Below are 16901 nucleotides of genomic sequence, written 5' to 3'. Positions count from 1 at the left end.
TCAGTCTTGTACTAGTATTTTCCTGACAAAAAGATATAAAACCAAAGGTTAATCTACTTAAGTAACAGTCAAACAGAGTGGAAATGGCTTTCAGTGAGAAAAACAATATTATTTTCCCAGTATTACTCTCCTCAAAGTAAGAGTAAGGCCAGTCAAAAGAGTAAGTGAAATGCACACCGCCTTTGCTCCATGTTGCTTTACTGTTGACTGAACTGCTAACTTGGGGTTTGCTCTCTCTGTTAGTACAAGAATTAATAATTGATCAACAAATTGATTTACTCTGACTTACAGAAACCTGCTTGCAGCAGGATGATTATATTAGTTTAAATAAATCAACCACCAATCATCAATCAAATGTGTTATGTACTGCTGTACTTTATTCACAATGAGTAAATAAGAATTTCATTAAAATGACTTTATTTTGGACTGTCACTTTAATTTTGTTTATACAGTACCAAATCCAAACAACAGTCGCCTCATGGTGCTTTATGTTTAAGATAAAGACCCTACAATAAACCCCAACAGTAAGATGAGCCCCTGTTAACAAGCACCTGGAGTCAGTGTGGAGGAAGAACTCCATTTTAACAGGAAGAAACCTCCAGCAGACCACGGCTTAGGGAGTGACAGCCGGTTTGAGGGGAGGACAAAGGGCAGAGAGGCAAATATTAACTTCATGTGGCCTACAGATTAGCTCGACAACAGTGCATAGAGGGCTTCATGGAATGGGTTTATATGGCCAAGCAGCTGCATCCAAGCCTTACAACATCAAGTGCAACACAAAACATCAGATGCAGTGTTGTAAAGCATCATTGTGAGGGGCGCTTTTTGTTAGGAGCTGGGCTCTGTCTTAGATCCAGTGAACTAGTGTTGGTGTGAGGGTCTTGGGGTTTGGGGTCTGGGATGCAGGGGGCCTGCAAGGAGTATGGAGCACCAGTGCCCGGAGTCGCCAGTTTCATGGTTTGGTCTCTCCATGCGCAGGGGGGGTCCACGCCTCCGCAGGGAGGTCCACGCCTCCTCGGATGCACTATCATGTGGAGCGAGCTGGCCCATGTTGGGAGGTACGATCTGCGCTTTAGGGAATCTCAGGAACCTCAAGGACCTTTGGGGGAAGCAAAATCCCACACCTAAGCAGCAGGCGTGGGGCATTTTGGGTAGGTTAGGGGCAGCTTGTCTTGTCCTTTCTTTGTGTGTGGATAACTGGCATGGGATGCAGCACATGGAAATCTGCAGCAGTGCAAGGCTGTTGTTACAGCCCTTCTAGGTAAACACAGTTCAAGTGCTGCAGTAGAGAAAACCTGACAAAATTGCACGGCAAAAAAAAAAGAAATAAATAGAGAGCAACTTTCCCCTGGCTGCTACACACCTATCTTTCATTAAAAAATGTAAACCATTATGTGACTCACAATTCAAATCATGTAATTTTATTTATAGAAAATAACATTTTTATTTCTTTAAATAAAGAAAGTTTTAACAAAGCTAACACAATAGCTCGATGATAAGCATAAACTTGTTGCCGTCACATTACGCAGCACAATTTAGGAGAGCTGGTCTGGGAGTTTGCCTTCTGTCGGATGAACTCTGGATAACAAACCAGAAGAGGAAAACAGAGAAAAGAAAAAAAAGTAGACACATTCCAGTGAACAAACAGAAAAACAGTCTTACGGCATTATTGGTCTTTCTGTGGAGAAATATTGTTAACTAATATTGTATGACTGTTAAAACTGACAAATAGTCTGACCAGTGAAAGGAAGTGACCTCCCTGATTAGCTCACCTGCCAAATCTGTCCGGGAGATTTCCACCAACCCCTCATAGAGGCCTTTGGTAGGGTTTTCTCCAGCTACGAGCACTCCATGAAGCCAGATTAACAGCATCCGGTGACCATGATCTTTGAAGCTTTTCTTACCTTCAATTTAGATTTATATCAAGCATTATCCATCTGAACTTTTAGTTAAACACAGTCACTGTAGACGGTTCTTATACCATCAGAACATTTATAGAATCACAGTAACTAACTAGTTCATATAGTCCACTGGGTCTGTATTGTAACCACAGACCAGCGTTAAGCAAGCGAGGTACTTGGCCAGTAAGCAAAGCTGAATGACATCCTGATATCTTACATTTTAAGTGCTCCAACAAAATGAAACAATATTTTATTTTATATAATTTAATATTTTATTTAAAGTTCAACTTTAAATTAAAAAAAAGGTTCAACAGGTTAAAAGTCAAATAGAGTTTAAAAGCAAGGTGTCAAAGATCTGGCATTTGGAATTAAAGAAAAAAGCTGTGCCCAGAATGTAACTCTTGCAACAGTGTACAAAAGCTGAAAAACTTATTACAATCCATGTTGCAAACTGCTGTCATCTTGGAGAGACTGCTCTTGGTTGGAGGACCAATCTACCCAAAGAGAAAGATTAGCAATTATATCCAACTATGTCCAACAAGGACAAGTGTGGGTTTGGATGGACGGAGGTACAGTATCTACCATTCAGGAGGAGGGCAATCTGGTGGGCAGTTTAGCCAAGTTATTGGCCAGTAGTTGGATGGGACCGGCCCCTTCTTGGGATCCTTGGGGATCAGGACAGCCTTCGGTTAGACATTCCGGGTGGGTCTCAACCATTAGCACCTGGTTCATTTGTGCTGCAGGATGCTAATGGAGTTAGCTTGTTAGCTTCCCTATCCAGTAGGTGTTAAACATGGCAGGGAATGGTGCTGTCCAATCCCTCTGCTTGACATGTCTGCCACTGTGATGGTTACTGGATCCTTTCAGGGAGGTTGTTGCAGTCTGCTCTTAGATCCACTAGGCACTGAGCATTTCTGTTATGTGTTGCATCCTTCTTACATATACTCTTCAGTATTGCTCTGTCTCCAGCGTTGGCGGGGCTGTTCTCATTTTGTTCTGCTGCCATTCAGACTATACTTTGGGTAGTTCAGTGGAGAACATCTGGTTTATTCTCCTGGCTTTTATCTCTCTGGTTAACCAAGATTCAGGTATCAGGTATAGGCAGTTGTAGTTGTGCTTCAGGTCATCATTATAAGACAAGATATTGTATGATAATAGACGTTTTTCTACAAAAAAGTGATGTTGTAAAAAAAACAAAAGAAAAACAACACCATCTGCTCTCTGAAATATTAAGGATTAAGCATCCATTTACTCATGTCAGACTATCCATATATTCTAAATAGATCTGTAGTTCATTTGTTGTAGTAGAATTGTAGAAAGAATTCTTGATCTGGGTTAAAATTGACCTAGACCAGAGTTAATCACCTCAGGTACTCAGAATGCTGTAGAGTGAATCAGTCAGTGCCAAATTTGAGAATTTATTTTCAATAAAATCACTGGACCCATGAAACAGTGCTTCTATGGTTCTGGACATTACAGGCCTTATATTACAGTTTTTCAAACTTGTATGATTTCCTGTGTAAAGATATATATATATATATATATATATGAAAAAACCCAACAAGTACAAAAAAGGTAATAAAAATAGCAATAAAACTGTCAATAATTTTTTTAGGAACTCAGCACTGCTCACCTGTCCACTGTTGTTCTATAGCTTGTATATGTGCTTCACTAAAGTCCCAATGCTGAGCGAGAATCTTCCACTCCCCATAACACAGATGCTTTGTGGCGAGGGTCCATAAGACAGAACGGAAGTGCTGTGTCTCTGGCTGATGGTCCTGTTTGAAGCTCAGAGGTCTTCTTACCTGCTCACATCCCCCGTGATCCTGAATTCAACAGGGAGAAAGTTTTGTGAGTCGTTCGAAGTTAAAAGGATGTTATCACGTTTTATGCATATGATGTACAAAGAAAACAAACTCTCAGTACCTCTTGCTTTTAAAACTAGCACAAAGAATTTACAAGATACTTAGCTGGTTTGTTAAATACCTTCTCCAGGAACAAAAGGCAGTACACAGCTGTTTTACACCTTAAGCTTCACACTCCCTTGCTACCTCCAAAAGTCATTTCCTTCTAAACCTAATACGTGGTTTTGTCATCTAGCAAGAACTGCAATCAAGCATTTGCAATAACTAATAAAAAAAAGCACTTGGGACAATTGTGTTGGTGACAGCTTTTGTTATAATATCAATAATATTCATATGAATATGGGATACTGTTACATGTTTGCACAGACTTTTGTGGAATATGGAGACACTCCTGGCATTATATGAGCAAAGTGAGACTCATTTTTTAGGGTTGGTGGAGATGAGTGTGAAGATCCAAACAATCCCTGTCAGTGATGGAGAAGCTTTGATGAAAATATTTGGTAAAAAGTTCACCAGCATGAAGGAAATGAAGTTTCAAACTTTGCTTAGGAGGAGCCCAGCACGCCTGCTTAAAGAAAAGTGAGTGTGGCGATGTGGATGCTTGCAGCGACTGCTGTATAGAGGCCATCCTGCTACACATGAAACACATCAGAGTCATAACTGTTATTTTAGTCACGTGTTTGTTTATTATCCTTATTGTTTTATCTGGGACTGTTTGCAGACATCTCAGAGAGAGGAGACACCAGCATCTGAACAGAGACTCAAACCAGCAACCTGCAGCTCCCTGCTTGGCTGCTCCAGTTTTCTCCTCACTCATGTTGCCCACCAGTGATTTCTAGCTGCCCACCCACACAGCAGGCTAGAATATGCGCTGAGCCTCAGCACCCAATACTTGGACATGTTTTCTTTATTAAATAATGAACCAGACCCCAAAAGTAAACAGCTGTTATTGCTAGGCAACGGGAGCAGCCTTTGGCGATGCAGCACCTGACATTCCTGACCATGTGGGCGGAGCATGCATGAAATGGAATGTTCAGTAGAACTGTGCAACACAAGCACTTAGTTCCAGCATGTTTCATTGTATCCAGACACAGCTAGAGACACATCTACAGCAGCATCTCTGTGCAGGACAAACGACAGTTGACGAAGAAACATCGAAAACTTCACTTCACTCCTCTACAAAACGTTGGCTCCTTTGTTTAAAAGGCCAAAATGAATCGAGGGAGAACGAGAAGAGGATCGGCGAGTGCTTCACCTCACAATTCAGTACAGCTGATTAACCTGCAAGAAGAACTTCAAATGATACAGGCTGAAAATATCAAATTAAAAGAAGAGGCAGAAAAATCAAGAGGAGAAGCTAAAGATTCAAAGTTTGAAACTGATGTAGTATTGCAGGAATTACTGCATGTGGGTCTCAAACTTAAAGGAGAGAAAATGGGAAAACAACAGGCAGAAAAGGAGAATGAAAAGATGAAGAAAGAACTGTTGGAAGCTCAAAAAGCATTGGAGGAAGAGAAAAGCACAGCACAAGAAGCCAACAATAAATATCAAACTGCAAAGAAGGAGGCAGGAAATGTGATGCAGGAATTACAGGAGGTGCAGGAAGCTTTTGAAGAGGGAAAAAAGAAAATGCAGTTGGCAACACAAGACGCTGCAAATGTAACAGCTGAAGCTGAAACACTAAGGAAGGAATTACTGCATGTAAAGCAACAACTTGAAGAGGAGAAAAGACGTAAAGATGAGGCAGAAAATGAGATTGAAAATTTGAAGAAAGAATTGTTGGAAGCTCAAAAAGTGTTGGAGGAAGAGAAAATTAAAATACAGGAAGCAAAGAAAGAAATGGAAGATACAAAGAGTCACAATGAAAACATGAAGAAGGAACTGATGAAAGTGCAAGAAGAACTTGCAGAAGAGAAAATTGAGGTGAAGGTATTCAAGAAAGAAATGACGGTGACCAAGAAAGACTGCAAAGACGCACTGAAAGAAATGCGAAAGCACAAAAAGGAAGCTAAAGAGCTCCTCAAACACAAAGGGAAACTGGCCAAACAGCAGCTGAAAGAAAAATTTAAAGATGCCGAGGAGCAGCTCAACAAGACCTTAAACGAACTGAAGGCAAAAGAAAAAGAAAAGCAAGCTGAGGACAGGAGGGGATTCTGGAGCAGACTGCTGAGAAAGAACTGACTCAGCAGCATCAATAGTTTCTTCCTCCTAATGTTAAAATCTCCACCTTTCTTTCACCCCATCCTTCTTCTTGGGACGTTTGCTTGTTTTTTAAAAACTGAAATGCACAAATAAAATTGCCATAACTTGACTTCATGTTGCCTGCTTCTTTTCTTGTGTGTCTGTGGATGTAAAACAGTAACACACTTTCTGCTCTGTGTCTTTAATTGTAAATAAATGCAATATGTTTTCATTTTAAAATGCAGTGCAAAAAACTTCTGCTCTGAATCTTTTTTTTAGCAAAAAGCTTTTTTTTGCCTGTTGTGGAAGTTTTCCATTTAAATAAAGCTGCAGACGAGCGGTGTGCGGTAGCTAACATTCTTTAATCAAACACACAAAGAACAGACAACCAAGCTTGATGAAGTCCCTGCATGACCGCGGGACAGACGGTCAGCAGAGTCTGAGCCCAGCATGGCTCTCAGTTAAATATCTCCAGGAACAAAAGGCAGTACACAGCTGTTTCACACTCCCTTGCTGCCTCCCAGAGTCCTCAAAGACACAAAAGACTCTTCCTGTGGAGTTTTCTGCTTCCCCCAACTTCCTTACTACACCCCCACCATTTGTCTTACTGTATGAGTGTGAGACATGTTAAAATCCAGTGGCACCAAGGCATCATACAATAAAATAATGTGATTAATACATAAGTAAAAGAAATTCCTTTACATGCCCCTTCCTGATTTCTTATGTTTTAACATGTTTGTTACACTTACATGTTTCCAATTTCAAATGTTAACACAGATGTTCAGAGTAAATACAGATTGTAGTTTTTCAAATGATGATTTCATTTAGTTTGGGGAAACAGCTCCAACTTTACCTCATGTAGAAAAAGTCATTTCCTTCTAAACCTAATACGTGGTTTTGTCATCTAGCAAGAACTGCAATCAAGCATTTGCAATAACTAATAAAAAAAAGCACTTGTGACAATTGTGTTGGTGACAGCTTTTGTTATAATATCAATAATATTCATATGAATATGGGATACTGTTACATGTTTGCACAGACTTTTGTGGAATATGGAGACACTCCTGGCATTATATGAGCAAAGTGAGACTCATTTTTTAGGGTTGGTGGAGATGAGTGTGAAGATCCAAACAATCCCTGTCAGTGATGGAGAAGCTTTGATGAAAATATTTGGTAAAAAGTTCACCAGCATGAAGGAAATGAAGTTTCAAACTTTGCTTAGGAGGAGCCCAGCACGCCTGCTTAAAGAAAAGTGAGTGTGGCGATGTGGATGCTTGCAGCGACTGCTGTATAGAGGCCATCCTGCTACACATGAAACACATCAGAGTCATAACTGTTATTTTAGTCACGTGTTTGTTTATTATCCTTATTGTTTTATCTGGGACTGTTTGCAGACATCTCAGAGAGAGGAGACACCAGCATCTGAACAGAGACTCAAACCAGCAACCTGCAGCTCCCTGCTTGGCTGCTCCAGTTTTCTCCTCACTCATGTTGCCCACCAGTGATTTCTAGCTGCCCACCCACACAGCAGGCTAGAATATGCGCTGAGCCTCAGCACCCAATACTTGGACATGTTTTCTTTATTAAATAATGAACCAGACCCCAAAAGTAAACAGCTGTTATTGCTAGGCAACGGGAGCAGCCTTTGGCGATGCAGCACCTGACATTCCTGACCATGTGGGCGGAGCATGCATGAAATGGAATGTTCAGTAGAACTGTGCAACACAAGCACTTAGTTCCAGCATGTTTCATTGTATCCAGACACAGCTAGAGACACATCTACAGCAGCATCTCTGTGCAGGACAAACGACAGTTGACGAAGAAACATCGAAAACTTCACTTCACTCCTCTACAAAACGTTGGCTCCTTTGTTTAAAAGGCCAAAATGAATCGAGGGAGAACGAGAAGAGGATCGGCGAGTGCTTCACCTCACAATTCAGTACAGCTGATTAACCTGCAAGAAGAACTTCAAATGATACAGGCTGAAAATATCAAATTAAAAGAAGAGGCAGAAAAATCAAGAGGAGAAGCTAAAGATTCAAAGTTTGAAACTGATGTAGTATTGCAGGAATTACTGCATGTGGGTCTCAAACTTAAAGGAGAGAAAATGGGAAAACAACAGGCAGAAAAGGAGAATGAAAAGATGAAGAAAGAACTGTTGGAAGCTCAAAAAGCATTGGAGGAAGAGAAAAGCACAGCACAAGAAGCCAACAATAAATATCAAACTGCAAAGAAGGAGGCAGGAAATGTGATGCAGGAATTACAGGAGGTGCAGGAAGCTTTTGAAGAGGGAAAAAAGAAAATGCAGTTGGCAACTCAAGAAGCTGCAAATGTAACAGCTGAAGCTGAAACACTAAGGAAGGAATTACTGCATGTAAAGCAACAACTTGAAGAGGAGAAAAGACGTAAAGATGAGGCAGAAAATGAGATTGAAAATTTGAAGAAAGAATTGTTGGAAGCTCAAAAAGTGTTGGAGGAAGAGAAAATTAAAATACAGGAAGCAAAGAAAGAAATGGAAGATACAAAGAGTCACAATGAAAACATGAAGAAGGAACTGATGAAAGTGCAAGAAGAACTTGCAGAAGAGAAAATTGAGGTGAAGGTATTCAAGAAAGAAATGACGGTGACCAAGAAAGACTGCAAAGACGCACTGAAAGAAATGCGAAAGCACAAAAAGGAAGCTAAAGAGCTCCTCAAACACAAAGGGAAACTGGCCAAACAGCAGCTGAAAGAAAAATTTAAAGATGCCGAGGAGCAGCTCAACAAGACCTTAAACGAACTGAAGGCAAAAGAAAAAGAAAAGCAAGCCGAGGACAGGAGGGGATTCTGGAGCAGACTGCTGAGAAAGAACTGACCCAGCAGCATCAATAGTTTCTTCCTCCTAATGTTAAAATCTCCACCTTTCTTTCACCCCATCCTTCTTCTTGGGACGTTTGCTTGTTTTTTAAAAACTGAAACACACAAATAAAATTGCCATAACTTGACCTCATGTTGCCTGCTTCTTTTCTTGTGTGTCTGTGGATGTAAAACAGTAACACACTTTCTGCTCTGTGTCTTTAATTGTAAATAAATGCAATATGTTTTCATTTTAAAATGCAGTGCAAAAAACTTCTGCTCTGAATCTTTTTTTTAGCAAAAAGCTTTTTGTTGGCTGTTGTGGAAGTTTTCCATTTAAATAAAGCCTGCAGACGAGCGGTGAGCGGTAGCTAACATTCTTTAATCAAACACACAAAGAACAGACAACCAAGCTTGATGAAGTCCCTGCATGACCGCGGGACAGACGGTCAGCAGAGTCTCCCTGAGCCCAGCATGGCTCTCAGTTAAATATCTCCAGGAACAAAAGGCAGTACACAGCTGTTTCACACTCCCTTGCTGCCTCCCAGAGTCCTCAAAGACACAAAAGACTCTTCCTGTGGAGTTTTCTGCTTCCCCCAACTTCCTTACTACACCCCCACCATTTGTCTTACTGTATGAGTGTGAGACATGTTAAAATCCAGTGGCACCAAGGCATCATACAATAAAATAATGTGATTAATACATAAGTAAAAGAAATTCCTTTACATGCCCCTTCCTGATTTCTTATGTTTTAAGCATCTTGGAGACCTAGTCATAGTGTATGCTCTGAGTTGTTCTCGTTCTTTATAACTATGCCTGTATGCCAGGATTTTTTTTTTATTACAAAATCCAAAACAATTAATATGTATATAATGTGAAAAACTCAACAGGACATGGGTGCTGATACGCTGGAAAAGAGTGAAAATGTATTTATCGAATATGAGCACAGATTTCATATAAGGAGAGTGTATTTAGTATTAATATAGCGTTAGCAACACTTACCTTCTCCCATTTAGAAAAACGGTCAGCTTTAATTATCATGTCCACCAGGACGACATGGTTTCCTCTTGCTGCCACTTCCAGACATGTTTTTCCCTGCTGTGTACATTAGATGGCCAGAAAAGCATTGCTTTGTTAGAAGACACAGCTATGAGTGTCATAGATCTGAATCTATACTAAAACAGTTATCATGATGCTGTGCTACAAGATTAACTTTGTCCGGACAAAGAAAAAGTGAACTACGCATCAAGGTTTCAAATGGTGTGAAAAAAGATAAATATTCTACTTAAGACTAGCGTAACAAAGATCTTAATTAATATGATATAGAAGGATCAATGCACCAACTGAAAACTGTTTTTATTTGTTAGTGTACAATGTGAAATACACAGCTCAAAAAAGTAAAGGAACACTTGATCATCAACCACAAGTTAAACTTTACGGATATCAAGCTGTCGTCTTCGGAAGTGTAAGTGAATCAATTAATTTCACCTTTTTTTGGTGCAAATCAAACAGGTGTACTGAAGACGTTCCAAGACAAACCTTACTGTGTTATAGCACCACTAGAGGGGGTTGCCCTACTTTACTAAGGAGGTGGCAGATGACATCAACAGGATGTACAGCGTTGGTAGGGAGGCATTACAGTATTCACATGCAGGTAAAGGGGGTGTGAGTGTGTATATGGGTGTGTGTGGTCATACAGGAATGCAAGTAAATACGTTATCCTCCGACACACCTCTCATCTGTGCAGAACTGCGCTGAACACGTTCCCAACCGGAAGTACAGATACCGAGGTGCATCATGGGTAACGTAGTATAAACAGTTACAATGAACAAGCGGACTTTTAACAACTGTAGTAGTTGGGGGAGTCTCGTAGTGGGTGTGTGAGTATAGTGTGGCAGCCATTACATGCTTGTGTGTCTGTTCTGAGAGAAACCATACCTTTGTAACGGGCTGGCGCCGGTGACTACCCATCTCCGCACATGTACGTACGGACAGAGTAGAGCCGTGGAGACTTGGCTTGTATGGTCTTATGTTGCTAACATCAAATAAATGTGTTGTTCGATTTAACTGACTGACTTTGAGTTATCCAGCTAACCTCCACACCACATGCTCGCTGGACCTGCTAGCTGTTCTTCCTCGCCAAACTGCTCTTACAGTTCCAAGACAATCTCCATAAAGTAAATGATTCTGCAGGTGATGGGACAGACCATTATTCTCTCCTAGAATTGCTTTTTGATATCCTCGTCAGTACTGGTTTGATGAGAGAGTACCTGCAGCACATCCAGGTTACACTGTGGCCATGTCCACACTGAGACGCCGTTTTCGGTGAAGGAAAACGCAGCGTTTTGAAAACGCTATCCAAAGCCGTTTTCGTGTTGCAGTGTGGACAGCGAATCCCGAGCCTTTTCAAAAACGATGACACATTTTAGTGATGTGATGCAGTCATGTGACCAATCAAACTAAGATAGCGGAGGGCATTATACAGCGTTTGTTTTGTTTGCTCTCAGTTTTGACAGCGCTATTAAAGATTAATATCAGTCTGTACGTGCTCCAGAGCTTTTCTTCAAATTCTTTAACTCTCACTCGCTTTTGCAACTTTGTACTTTTGTGTTACTCGCAGCAACAACTCCACCTCATTGTTAGTCCATTTAAAAAACTCTGTGCTTTTCCTCAACATTTGCCGCGACGTTTCAAAGAGCCGGAAAAGTAAATAAATGGCAGAAGGAAATGAGGCAGGCCGAATCTTCTTGCGTTTCACGCATGCGCAGGACTGGAACGGAAGCGTTTTCGGCTGTTTCAATGTGGACGCACAACTCTGTGAAAACGACTGAAAACGATAGTGTGGACGCGGAACGTTTTCAGACAAAAACGCCATTTTCAAATTTTAGTGTGGACGTAGCCTGTGTTTCCCAGCACAGTCTGAAGAGTGAGGAGCAGATAGTAGGAGACAGGCCAGAGCTGAAAGTTCATCGCAGTGTGAATGCTAGATAGAATTGCGTGTATGCAGGTTTGAATTGGTAAATTATGTTGTGTAAAGCTCCTTTATCATTAACCATGCTAGCCAACAGTACCCTGTACTGCTGGGATGAAATCCTCAGAGCTTGTCTTAATGCACTCGGTCCTGGGTTTGTGTTGCAGGGCAATACCCAGTGACCTGGCAATTATATAATGATGAAGACACTGATGTCACTGCCTGGCCCTCATGTTTCACACACCTGAATCCCTCATCCAAATCTGGGAGGAGATCCCCCCACCACCATCCACCATCTCATCCAGCCTTCAAAAGGCTGATGATTATGGTTTTCACTGACCTTTGTGACCCCTGACCCCTTCTTGTTTTCAATGAATTTCAAAACGTACGTCAAAGTAACATGAATATTTTTTAAGGTCTGATGTGTGACTTTAGTACTCCATTTATTGTTTTGAGCAGTGTACATAATATTCTGTGTGAAGCTGTGTGTGGTACCTTATCAGTTAGACTGAGACTAACTCTAGAAATCAGCATCATCTCAGCCAGGTCATGCCAGCCATGTTCTGAGGCAATGTGTAGTGCGGTCTGCTGCCTCTGTCGCCCACATGACAGACAACCATTAAGTAAAATTACTGTATTATAGGACATTTTATTATGCATTGTGTTCATGTGGCTGTGGAACTTTGTACTTACAATGTCAGTGGCATTCAGGTTGCTGCCAGCATCGATAAGCAATCGTACAACTTTTGTGTGATTGTTGAAAACAGCCAGGTGGAGTGGTGTGCAGTGTTGCTGTTTCAAAGAGAAACAGGTATTAAAAAGCTGCTCTCTATGATATTAACTTTTAAAACGTTTACAAGTGTTTACTGCCTAATTTTAGATTTCTTCTTCATTTTATGCACCAAAATGCTAACATGCTAACATACCACTGTGTAAGAATACCCATATGGAAAAGATATATATAAATCTTATAAAGCTTTGTGTTATGTGAAACTTGTGTGAAAAGCATACAAGAGTGAAAACAGATATAAGATCCTTTGATAAATTATATAAATGAAACTTGTTTTGGATACTTACTAAAACAATATATGAAAGTAATGAGAAAGTGGCCACTTTCATGAGTAAATCATATAAGCCTTATATGAAGTAAGCCAAATCTTATGCAAGTCTTTTATAAATTTCTTCTATTTCTTTTGCATATGGGTACTTTAAAAGAATTATCATAATTATTTTTTTCCGGAGATAGCTAACAGTGCTTACATTGTTTATAGCATCTACATTGATTCCTGCCTTCAGCAGCAAGCTGGCCTCTCTGTCATGACCATGCTGTGCCACATAATGGAGAGCATTCATTTTTCTCTACAGACAGAAGATAAATATTAATTCATGAAAATAACACTGCCAACCCACTCTTGAATTGCATATTTAAGTAAACAAGCATACATTAGTTTGTGCATTGACATTACAGCCAGAATCCAGCAGAAGTCTAACGCATTCATAGTGACCTCCGTCAGCTGCCGTGTGCAATGGTGTGAGATCATCCTACAACAACACAATACAACAGGTACAATCAAGGTCAAAGGTTTTTACAGTTTAAAGCTTATTATTCACAAGCATGAAGAAATGTGTTTTTTCAGGTTCAAAATGCTTGAGTGATCCCAAGAGTTTGGTGAGTAGGAATCATTTTTGCTTAGAAGGGTCTTGCAAGGCCAACAGGTCCTGGGTCAAAGGGCCAGGCTACTTGAAACTAGAGAAATCGCTGTGATTAGGAGTCAGCTACCTCACCCAGTTTACTGAGGAAACCACATAAACTAACATTACTAATAGTTTTTCCCCATGCTGTGAAAGTTCTTTTATTTTTTGGCAAATTCAAATCTGGTCTTCCTGTTCTTGAGCGTAACCAGTGGTGTACACCTTGTTGTAAACTGTCTGAGCTGGCTAGTATATTCCTTCTGGTTGAAAATGTCCCAAATGTTATTTTGGCTCCTCATAAAACTTTTTAATCTCTCTCTGATATGTTTATTTAGTTTTTCATTTAATGATGGCTTCTGTTGCTTCATCAACATCTCCTTAAAACTCATATTAAGTGTTCCAGTAAACAGCTACCCAATGCCAAGTGTAAATGGTTGTCTGCCTCTCTGTGTTAGCACTGTAACAGATTGGCAGACTGTTCAAGGTATACCCTGCATCTCTCCCCATGGAGGTGAGATAGGCTCCAGCCCATCAATGACCCTGAATGGGTGAGTGGATGGCTAAAAAGAAAACAAGAAAAATGCTTCAGTGGCAGGACCCACTGATTGATAGGATTCACCCTTCTTTAAGGTTCTGGACATCATAAGGCTGCTCTGGTCTGCAACACAACACACAGTTAGGTACACAAGTGTTTTGGCAATTACAATTTCTGTAATTTGTTCAATCTTAGCCTTCGCTTGTGTCAGCATCTCTTTGGACCTCATACAAAGGGTTTCACTGGACATCTACTAAATGTAAGTTCAACACTTATCTCTATATCTCTGCTTAATTACTGATAGAATAATTATGGGAAAAGTCTTAAATGGCCACAAAACTGCTTGGCAGCCATGTATCCAAATGCTTTTGAGCCTCAAAGGTTTAAAAGAGTATAAAAATTTCTATAATTCCTAAACAATTAATGCAACACTTCTGTTAAACCCTTTATAACAACCCTGTTTCCTGCACCCTGTCCAGAGGTGCTGGATCTGGGGGGCATCCGTTCATCTGGGTCTATGGCTTGCAAAGCCTTGCTCCCTGTGGGACGCTGTTCTTGATGGTGGGATTGGTTTGGGATGGCAGAATGGGTGGCTTCAGGGGTGGGCACACGGTTGTCATAGAGATGTATGGGCTCTTTCTTCGGTACTCTTAGGGGTGCATAACAAGTAAACTATCATGGTAACGGTAAATGGTAAATGCACTCACACCCATTCGCACATGCTCTTTGGTAAATGGTAAATGGCCTGTATTTGTATAGCGCTTTCTATGTAAGTCCTTTTTATCTAATGTTCACACACATTCTTCGCGCGCTGGATGCATCTGAGAGAAACTTGGGGTTACTATCTTGCCCCAAGATAATTGCCATGCAACCTTGTTTGGTTTCCCAGATGTACAAATCATGGCAAACCTCCTGGCACTTAACAGCGAACACTATATTATTCTATTTGTGTTGGTGGAACCAATTTTTGGCACAGTGTGTTTTGGGGTTTAAAAGCCATAGTAACTCTGTGTTTAGAAAAAAATGTGTCTCAATTATGGCCTGGCCTGTATTTATAGCGCTTTACTAGTCCCTAAGGACCCCAAAGCGCTTTACATATCCTGTCACACACACATTCACACACTGGTAATGGCAGCTACGGTGTAGCCACAGCCACCCTGGGGCGCACTGACAGAGGCGAGGCTGCCGGACACTGGCGCCACCGGGCCCTCTGACCATCACCAGTAGGCAACGGGTGAAGTGTCTTGCCCAAGGACACAACGACCGAGACTGTCCAAGCCGGGGCTCGAACCGGCAACCTTCTGATTACAAGGCGAACTCCCAACTCTTGAGCCACGATCGCCCCAATTGTTCTGATACTCCTGATACATACGGGATCACTAAGGGTTTTTGCTTAGACGGCAGTTTCACCTTCTTTCCTGGATCGGCTGGAGCTTTTTTAGGTGCCTTGGATGAGTGACAAAACATTTCTTCCACTGAAAACACTACATCCAGATGAACAGAATCAACTTTTTGAAATTTCCTTACCTGGATGCTGGCCTTCCTCGTGAGTTTATCCAACCTCTTCCTCTCAGCTGCAGATAAACTGCTGCTCCAACAAACCACACTGTAAAAAATGACAGATGCCACCACAGAGTCATAGAAGGTCTTTAAAAGCGCTCCCTGGACTCCAAATGACCTCAGCCGCCTCAGCAGGTAGCGTCTGCTCTGACCCTTCCTGTAAAGAGCATCAGTGTTGTGACTCCAGTCCAGTTTATTACTCAGGTGAACACCCAGGTACCTATAAGAGTCCACTATCTCAATGTCCACTCCCTGGATGTTCACATACTGTGGACGTCCTGTGAGGTAGTCCAGTATCCACTGGGACATGTGGTGGTCCACTCCCAATAGCTCCAGCCTGTCTCTCAGAAGTCGTGGCTGGATGGTGTTGAAAGCACTGGAGAAATCAAAGAACATGATCCTCACAGAGCTTCCAGGCTTCTCCAGGTGAGTCAGAGCTCGGTGCAGGAGGTAGATGATGGCGTCCTCCACCCCGATGCCAGGCTGGTAAGCAAACTGCAGCGGATCCAATGAAGACCTCACCAGGGAGCGCAGATGGTTTAGAACCAACCTCTCGAGGGTCTTCATCAGATGCGATGTCAGGGCTACCGGCCTGTAGCTGCTGAGGTCCTTGGGACGGGAGGTCTTTGGTAGCGGTACCACAGGAGGTCTTCCACAGCTGTGGTACTTTCCCCAGTGACAGGCTCAGGTTGAACAGATATCCTAGGATGCCACACAGTTCATCTGCACAGCATCTCAGGAGCCTGGAGCTGACGCCATCTGGACCTGCAGCCTTCTGCACCTTGATCTTGCGAAGCTCATTCCTCACTTGAAGTGCTGAGATAGAAAGAGTGGATTTTGGGGGAGGGGTGTGTATGTTGGAGTCCACAGAAGCCTGGGGTGGGTGTGATGGCTGGGAGCTGAGAGGTGTGAAGTCCTGAGATGAAGGACAGGCGGTCCCTGAAGATGAAGGAGATTGCAGCAGGGGGGACGATGCTGTGGTGGGCGTTTGATCAAACCTATTAAAATATTTATTTAGGTCATTCACCCACCCCAAGTCTCCTGCAGCCTGGGAGGTTGGTTTTTGTCCTGAGATTGTCTTCAGGCTGTTCCAATTTCATCTTCAGAAAATGAACAGCATGCTCTGGTTAGTCACTAGGAGAGTTTTGAAGCAGTTGGCTAAATGTTAGCAGAGTATAAGGCTGTAAACTTAAGAATTCACCCTATAACTTCTATCAGCAACCACATCTTCAGTGAACACTGACCCCGTGCCACTAACAGCCGCACATACATGCCTGTGCCATAACACTCCTCCACCATGTTTGACAGATTTAAATACATTGATGGTAACTATAATATTTGGACTGTGACATAATATAAAG

General features: G+C 41.6%; 1 protein-coding gene across 1 annotated transcript; it reads right to left on the bottom strand.

Annotated features, from left to right (window-relative positions):
- Positions 1-5: 5 nt before the first annotated feature.
- On the bottom strand, positions 6-16839 carry LOC112433385 (uncharacterized). Its single transcript, XM_076887628.1, has 12 exons — positions 16785-16839; positions 16091-16479; positions 15809-16035; positions 14437-14629; positions 13197-13295; positions 13014-13112; positions 12447-12545; positions 12249-12347; positions 9785-9880; positions 3535-3727; positions 1773-1904; positions 6-1124 (listed from the first exon to the last, which is right to left on the bottom strand). The coding sequence occupies exons 1-12, from the start codon at positions 16837-16839 to the stop codon at positions 862-864; spliced, it is 1944 nt and encodes a 647-aa protein (XP_076743743.1). The 3' UTR covers positions 6-861.
- Between the last annotated feature and the right edge of the window lie 62 nt (positions 16840-16901).

The sequence above is a fragment of the Maylandia zebra genome, linkage group LG1 (assembly GCF_041146795.1).
Source record: "Maylandia zebra isolate NMK-2024a linkage group LG1, Mzebra_GT3a, whole genome shotgun sequence".
Classification (NCBI taxonomy): domain Eukaryota; kingdom Metazoa; phylum Chordata; class Actinopteri; order Cichliformes; family Cichlidae; genus Maylandia; species Maylandia zebra.
Note: the sequence above shows the minus strand (reverse complement) of the source record. Positions and strands in the feature narration are given on the sequence as shown.